Source organism: Ylistrum balloti, unplaced genomic scaffold (genome assembly GCF_031769215.1).
Source record: "Ylistrum balloti isolate Yb309-2 unplaced genomic scaffold, AGI_CSIRO_Ybal_v1 Utg370128, whole genome shotgun sequence".
Taxonomy (NCBI): domain Eukaryota; kingdom Metazoa; phylum Mollusca; class Bivalvia; order Pectinida; family Pectinidae; genus Ylistrum; species Ylistrum balloti.
In genome coordinates, this window is record NW_026782141.1 from 382,449 (window position 1) to 391,145 (window position 8,697).

The window sequence follows — 8,697 nt, forward strand, 5'->3', positions numbered from 1 at the left end:
GGGTATTGAGTTATAATATGTGTTGTGACGCGAAGGAACGACAACTCTGTTGGAGAATGGGTTACCAAATGGAGAACTCTCCTGTGTTCTTCATTACGTCATCCTCGGTACTCATTTTAGCTCTCTGCACCCCTGTGACATATCGCGGCAAAATTGAAGGCACGAGCGAAGTAATTTGATTGGTCTGGAACGGGTTTCATGATAAAAAAATAACTTACCTATCACAGACTGAAACGCTCCTTTTAAGATTACAATGAGGCCTCACACTTAGAAACCTATACTATATACCAAAATGAGACCGCGAGATTCGTTGGATGCACATCAAAGGATTAAACAAGTTTTCTCGTCTTATCTACAAGGCGTCATGGGATGTTCCAGGGGTGCAGAAATGGAGTATCGAGGATTACATTTCTAACAGTTAATGAGTGTAGTCAAGAGAATACCATCATATAACGAAATGTCGATCCAAACTAAAAAATTCAACCTTGACACTGAAAAATAAAAGGGAAATAATTTCCGATAAGCTGGAAAGATTGGTGTCATGAAAATTTATGATGGGCGATGAAATAAAGACACACCCACCTTTTATTATTTTCTTAAAGAGCAAAATTCATAGCTTCATGGTTGTAATCTATTTTAACCCTTTTAAGTAATTACACGTATTTTTTATATAACTGTTGCTATGATGTCACATGGTCACCACAATGCCATAACTGGAAAAAAACTTCGATGCCCGTTACTATACCTGGTGGCGTCGTTGCTAACCTTGTTCTAATTTGAGAAAGAAACATTTCATGCGTTACCCAAGATAACATCTCGTTGTTTGTCGGTTAATCTGAAGGTTAATTACCGTGTAGCAATAGCGTGCCTATAGCTTATACAGACCAATATAGTTAGAATAATATGATTTGTACAAGAACGAGGCATTTGAAACTGAAACAAAGACTTCGTCATCTTTACGTAATCTGAACGTACCACATAGGAAACTGTTGTAGAAGGCACTTGACGGCTTTCCTCCCCCATGTTTGTTCATCATCATGATAGTGGACCCCGTGTTTGGCAGCAGGTAGTGCTCCCGCAATAGCATGTGGTATACCTGTGCATACGTTTCTGGTGATTTGCCGGTTGTTGGAGCTTTGAGTGTGATTGAGGAGTAGATGAAATACAGACCAGAGTCAGTTACTTGGATACTACGTTTATCTGGGTGGTATTTCACTAGATGGTCAGCCGTCGGCAGGTTGTGGCTGTCGTGTCCATCCCATGGGACCCGGTGACCTGTTCAAAAGTAAGCAGGTTAAGTTAATAGTAACATTTGCGATGTTGAAACGGTAACGAAATAAATATGAGAATCTAGGTCAGAAGCACGCTTTATTTCATGTTTTACAATGCTGTTAATGAATATATTGTGTGAAGACTTATTCATCCTTGCATTAGTTGGTGGATCCCTCAATAAATATCACGCAAGATGCCCATCACATATGACATCATATTACATGGTATGCCACTAAGATGATAGCAACAACCTGTTTCATTGGAACTGTCAAGACGTTCGAGGTCGATAAACATATGGGCTGCGTCTTCCCTCTTCTTCCAAAATGAAAGCGATTTAGATACAGATGGCGCCTCAAACGCATTGTCCGAGCCTCCTGCATCAGCAGCCGCTCCAACAACTGACAAACGAAAACAAAATCTGATCAGTTTATTTCTTCTTTGATAGCATCAACTTGGTTTCAGCAATGATACACAAATACATACTGTTTCTTCTCTGTCATTAGAATACTTACACCTCGGTTCGGACCAGACTGGCTACCAATTCCTAGATGCCACAAAGCAGTAAATTGTTTGATCGGATCTAGTGACTATGATGTGGTTGGCTTGTGTCCAGGGACAGTGTTATTTCCCTGGCTTTCGAGGTGTTTTATCAGATGGAATCGGAGAGGAGGCGTGTCCTGTTCGATATGTACACCATCTGATACAGTTATTGACTAAATATTTTAAGAAGAATTGATGAAAAAACGGTTATTTATTTTGCACACAAAAGTTTCCTTTCCACAATACGATCAAACAGACATCATATTTGGACAAAAATATGTTATTGGTTTGTTGAAGTATCATTATCTTTTTTCAACATTGTAAAATAATACTTTTACAATATCAAATTTCTGAAATGGACACATTTTTGACGGTGGAAAGTTTTAGTCGTTTCTCATTCCTGGAATGAAATTCTTTTTATATCATAAACTTTCTGTGAGTGTTAACTTACAGGTATCAATGGACTATAAACACAGCATATCACGCCATAATATTCATTACAGTTTTTATGAGTTGTGTTCTATTAGTTTATAAAGAAAGTTCTGAGATAACTTGTTCATTCATCTACCTGTAGAATCGCATGGTTGTAATATCATGATTATAAATAGCACGTTCAAACAAGGAGAACAGAAACTATCTAAGAATTTGGCTGGACAATTCTAACACAAGCTCTGAGATTGGTACATGTAGGCAGTCTGTATCATTCCGACAAGAGTGTGGTCAGGTAAAGGACAATATTTAGAATTCCCGAGATTGACCAAATTACAATCCTCATCCACAGTTCGGAGAGACCAAAATTATATGAAGCTCATTTTCATGAATAATTTAAATTTACTAGATACAGGGGGCATTCTAGGTTCGATCTATTGCATGACTGAAGATAAACAATACTGTGTGTAACGGACTTAAAATACAGGGGCGTAGCTTCCATAGAAAGAAAAAGCCCGGGCTTACACATAAAAAAAATCCGTGCATAGAGTATGTCAAACAAAATTACAAAACTAAGGTTGAAAATAAACATCAGGGGTTAAAGTTTGTTGTTAAAGAAATAAAAAAAAAACTGCCTCAGAAAACGATCCAAAACATCTTTGAAATCATGAAATTCAGACCCCTCGCCTGGGCTTACACATTTCTGCTGGGCTAGCTACGCCCCTGAAATAATACTATGACTATGTGAGTAGTGCGATACCGTATGCATCAAGTGATTATATGCCGTGTTCACCAAATGTTTTGGGTCTTTGATCACTCCAAACTTACGTGTATATGAGAATCAAATACCACTCTATGTAGAAATGTAGAGACGGAAACAAGTTTAAACGGATATAAATCAATATAACGTGTTGTCTGGTGGTATTACTGATAAGCGTAGATGTAATAGCGTGTGTGAGACCACGACTGGCAGAGGTAATGTCATTAGTGTTTTACTACTTCAGTTGTTATAATCTTACTTGTAAATATTTTTATTGGTTAAAAACAAACATATATTTTAGTCTATTACCTTGCTGTGATAGCTTTTGGAGTTTGCGCAAACATTTCTCAAAGGGAAGTGTCCATTTATATTGACTTAAAGATTTAATACAGAATTTGTTGAAGAACATTTACACTCCAGTATTTTTAATATGGATTTTTCACGTAAGAATATCAAACTTGCAAGAGAACCTTACCTTCAGTGGAGCTATGTGTATGGTTTGGTCCTGTAGCTTTCCGGGTTAAAGCTGAACCATACACTATTCTTCTGTAGTATTCATTGATAATCTACGATATAAAAAAAACATCGCAAATAGGATATGTTTATATAGGAGTATTTGACAAAAAGAAAATTAACATCAGATAAAAACCGGTATTGCTGAAAGTGTTTCCGTATTCTAACAAAGACTTGTTATGATAAAGTGTACACAGTGACCGAATTTTAACAAACGGTATGTAGTTAAGATTAATAGGATTCTTTTTCAGATGCAGTAATTTGACTTCTGCAAATAGAACATAAAATAACAATGAAATAACGTCACAAACATGAATTTTTATGACGTCACAGTCGAGTCAATGTCGGTATTAGTTTTATATCTTGGCAGGAGAGAAGTACAAAGTTAATGTCATAATGGAGACAATATATACCACATATTTCTATTATTCCCGGAATAATATATATATATATGGCTATCAAGAACCTTGTGATAAAATTATTAATTAACACTTATACAACAAAATTTACATATAAATGATTTAAGTAACGTTAGCTCTTTATGCTGACAAATTTACAACACACGTTCTCGACAAATACAGGTTACGGGAAGGTTTTACAGTCGTCATAGTGACTTCATGGAGAAATATTATATATCTTTATGCGGACGTGATATTACCTACGTGGTCTAACCGAGATTCACAGGTGTCGTAGATAAAGCAGAAGACGCTTACTATTCCGAATCACCTGTTTTTTTATCTTTGTATATATGTTTTTATATTTATATTTTTTTGCTCATATTTTGCCCTATTTGGCAGAGGAGATTACTCTTCCAGAACACCAAGTTTCATTTACTATGTACTTTTTCAGATGTCTAAATGTTAATCTTCTTTTATTCATATTTTTGTCTTTTTTTCTATAAGACTCTTAATCTTCAGGGATACCTGGTTCTATTTCCCCTTGTACTTTTTTAGGAATCTCCGTGTCAACCATTTCGCAGCATTTTTATTGAAGTAGAGTTTGGATTATGATTCTGTTCACATGCTTGTATTTTTCTGTTATTCATTATTCATGGTATAAAATTTGTTATTCCGCGAATTACACATAGATATTTCTATATATAAAACTGATATCATACAGGAATATATAACACTATTGACATAGCCAAGTTACCGAGAACAGGTAATGTTACTGTTTACAACATGCACGACGACATTATAATACTAACAATCAAATAGTGTTTCAAGTATTTAAATGGTACAGGTAAGGAATCAACGCAGAAATGTTATCAGTGACACAAGATTACCTTTCGTTAAATGCCAAGGATTTAATGCTTACAAAAAAAACCGACTTTTGTAAGGTCCTTATGTAAATGTATGACACAATCTTAGCTACAGAATGTACAATTCGATTTGATATCAAATGTAGAGTGTTCTTAAAGGCCCAGGAGAAAATATAGACAGAATAATTAAATCACTCATACCAACAAAAACAATTTCTTCAGATTTCCAGCATTTTCCATGCAGCACATGTTTGTTTCCTTGTCGAGTTTGATCAGATTCCCAATGTCGTTGTTTGTGATATTGTCACCGATTTCCGCGCACGGGAAGCACACAGCGTTTAAACTGGCACTCGCATCCAAACTAGTTACAGGCGATGTCGTTGTAGTATTCTGTAAGGTAAGTTTGATTTCCCTGACAACAATATAGCTCACCAAGATTAAAATTAACATCATCTGGATGGTGAAAACCATCAAAACCTTTAGGTTTTGTCTGAAAGAAGCTCTCCATTTCATTCGACTGTCAGTTTTGTTTTCGCCGATGAGTTCAAATTCATCACCCGACTCAATACTCCCCATGTCTACGAATCTCTCTCTGTCGTGCAAACAAATACCAAATACCGAAATCAAGCATTACTTGGAATTCTATTTATTATGCCACGTAAAAAACCGATTTCCAGCTGCTACTTACAACAAGCTATAAAGTGAAAGTGAAAGTAGATATACATTAACCTGCACAGTATTGTCACGTAGTCTATCGTAGGAATGTTTTAGCAAGTGTATATCTGTATGGATACGTCGTGAGTTATCTTATCGCGTGCCTGTTTATCTTAAGACATGTGTACCGCTGTCAAAGTGAGTCGATCTATTTTTAGCCGTCACACTTCCGGGTACCTGTTCCATTGTTAGTGTGCATGGGTCTAACTGTCATATAATGTTGTCGAGTTGTCTTGTTTTCTTTATTGTAATAGTTTGTAAGGGGCGTAAGAGTGTGTAAGTCAAGTGACCATGAGATAATGTTGTCGAGTTGTCTCTTATTCTTTATTGTTATAGTTTGTAAGGGGTGAAAGAGTGTGTAAGTCAAGTCGCCATGAGTTTTCTTTGTAAATCGTCCGCCTTTGTTCGGGCAGACTGAGCTCGTTCGTTGTGCTGTGCAGATGTGTTACTGACACGCTGTTTTATTATTGCCCATGTCTTATCCCATTGCCCCCCTTGCTTATTTCATTGTACTCAAACATGGTCTACTGATCCTGAATACACATCTTAAGTGACTTTTCAGTCTTTGAGTGGGTTTTCTCATAAATTCGCCCTAAAATGATACATGGCCCACTGGCCGAGTCCCAAACTAATATGTTGACAACGGCAATTGTCACAGTATTTATATGATTGAGTCATTGTGTTTGTAAGTCATTGTCAAAAAATTCTCTGACTAACTGAAGAAAACAAATCAAGATTGTATAAAGACGAACACAATTTATTGCATACGTAAAATACAGAAAATGGTGAAAAAAAAATAAACCTGCATATATATTGATTTTCTGTTTCAACTAGTAATGTCATACATACACTTAGAGGGTAAAGTTGTTGTATAATCTTTGTTTCAAACATATCTCCAGTCAAACTAGAAATAATTTCAATAAAATGAATGTTTCTAATCTGTATTTATATGCTAAAAAGTAATTTTCTGAAAGTAAACCCCATTCCTGATTGATTGTGAGGTTTGTTTTAATAGATGGTTGCTCTTCCAGGGTGGTTCGAATTAAGAAAATAACAATGATTTGATGAAAAAAGGGAAATAAGATGAATTTCTTATGTCTTATTTAAATATCACTCCCGTCCGGACAATCAGGCTATCTTTTTAACGCGTAATTATAGAAGGATATCTAAACTATAGGTCTTTTGATCTTCCCGAGAAGCAGGCCGGTTAGTCTGTCTTGGTTCTTGCTTTGACAAGACACTTTACCAGAATTACTCTTGATAGCAAAATAGAAATTACAGGATGTTCACTACAAAGTCCATTACCTTCAGTTTACTTTAGTATCATAATCCATCATTGTTATCATATTTCTATACATAACAATTTATATATACCTCATAACACGCGTATATACTCTATAAAACATCGACAAACAACAATAAAAGTATATATACCCTATCACACAACTACAAACAACAATAAAAGTATATATACCCTATCACACACCTACAAACAACAATAAAAGTATACATACCCTATCACACACCTACAAACAACAATAAAAGTATACATACCCTATCACACACCTACAAACAACAATAAAAGTATACATACCCTATCACACACCTACAAACAACAATAAAAGTATATATACCCTATCACACACCTACAAACAACAATAAAAGTATATATACCCTATCACACACCTACAAACAACAATAAAAGTATATATACCCTATCACACACCTACAAACAACAATAAAAGTATATATACCCTATCACACACCTACAAACAACAATAAAAGTATATATACCCTATCACACACCTACAAACAACAATAAAATTATACATACCCTATCACACACCTACAAACAACAATAAAATTATATATGCCCTATCAAACACCTACAAACAACAACACAACTATACGACCAGTGCCTAACAGAACCCGTTGATTACTTAATCTCATTGGTCAAGTAACGTTTTCTCTATCCACTATGTATAGTTTCGTTAGATGACGAAAAAATCCTACACATCCGGTTAATTTATCATTTGATCTTTTTGATTACGGCAAACAAGATTGAGCTGAATCTAGGATATGAACGTTCCTACCTAATGGCCACGTAGATCTTAGTTCATAAATCATTGGATGTTTTCTTTAATGTATATATGGGTTATTAAGTATCGTCTACCTGAGTATGAGTGTACTGTTATTTAATTATACCATACGGAAGATTAATTTTGCAGATAAATGTGTTAGACACATGCCCCATCTAATTCAATTTGGTCTGTATGGACTTCATTAGTTATTACTTATCCACGTGTTTACACTGCTATCTGATCTGCGTCCAGATTAATTCCCTTCATTATTGTGCTTCCATGACAACTGTTAAGGTACTATCATACGATACAAAATCGAACCACTGAAAATATGTTTAGATATTTTCTACATGAAAATGTTTTTTGTGGTTTATTATGTAATAATAGATTCTTTGGGTGTGTTTAAAAATGCCCAGAAGGGATAGAAAAATATCCGTTGCATGACCGTGTCATCTCTGATAGGAACATTTATGACATTTTTGCCCATTTCGAAAAGGTCTTGCAGAGAATATTAGAAGCTTTGTACAATAAATCAATGTTTACTAAACACTTAGATGTTGTTACATTTACATAATCAGTGTGTATTTCTGCATAGTTCATTCGCAATGCTTGACGTTTTGTTTGTTTTAACATTGCGTTGGCATTTGGTAAGCTCGTTTGATCCGCATTTCAGTTCCCGAGGATTTAAGGTAACCCCTCATGTCAAATAAATATTCTTTTTAAACGGTTTTAATCGGCAAAATGTTCAATAACAGTATAACCACGATGTTGACCGTAAATTTTTCATCACACCCGAATGACGATTTTTTTATAACACAATGAACCCGAGTGACCCCAGCATGTCGTGAAAAGGCTGCAAGGGCAATAGCATGACCCGGAATGGAGCCTTACTTTGACATCTGACATTTCAGATTTCTAGAACTTTGCAAAAAATTGACTGACTTATCGTGTTTTGCCTTCCTCGGTCTTTACATATTCGAATAGAGATATTCTACCTGTCTTTTGAAATCTGTCTGAAATATATCGTGCATCAAAAGAAGCACATAGTTACCCAAATGTAACTGCACTTGAATAAATGTACAGAACAAGCCTTATATTTTCATTTGGAAATAACGGCTGTTATAAAC

At 35.3% G+C, this 8,697-nt stretch overlaps 1 protein-coding gene across 1 annotated transcript; it reads right to left on the reverse strand.

Moving 5' to 3' along the window:
• Positions 1-868: 868 nt before the first annotated feature.
• On the reverse strand, positions 869-5,351 carry LOC132550557 (uncharacterized). Its single transcript, XM_060214646.1, has 4 exons — positions 4,977-5,351; positions 3,477-3,567; positions 1,524-1,670; positions 869-1,275 (listed from the first exon to the last, which is right to left on the reverse strand). The coding sequence occupies exons 1-4, from the start codon at positions 5,349-5,351 to the stop codon at positions 869-871; spliced, it is 1,020 nt and encodes a 339-aa protein (XP_060070629.1).
• Between the last annotated feature and the right edge of the window lie 3,346 nt (positions 5,352-8,697).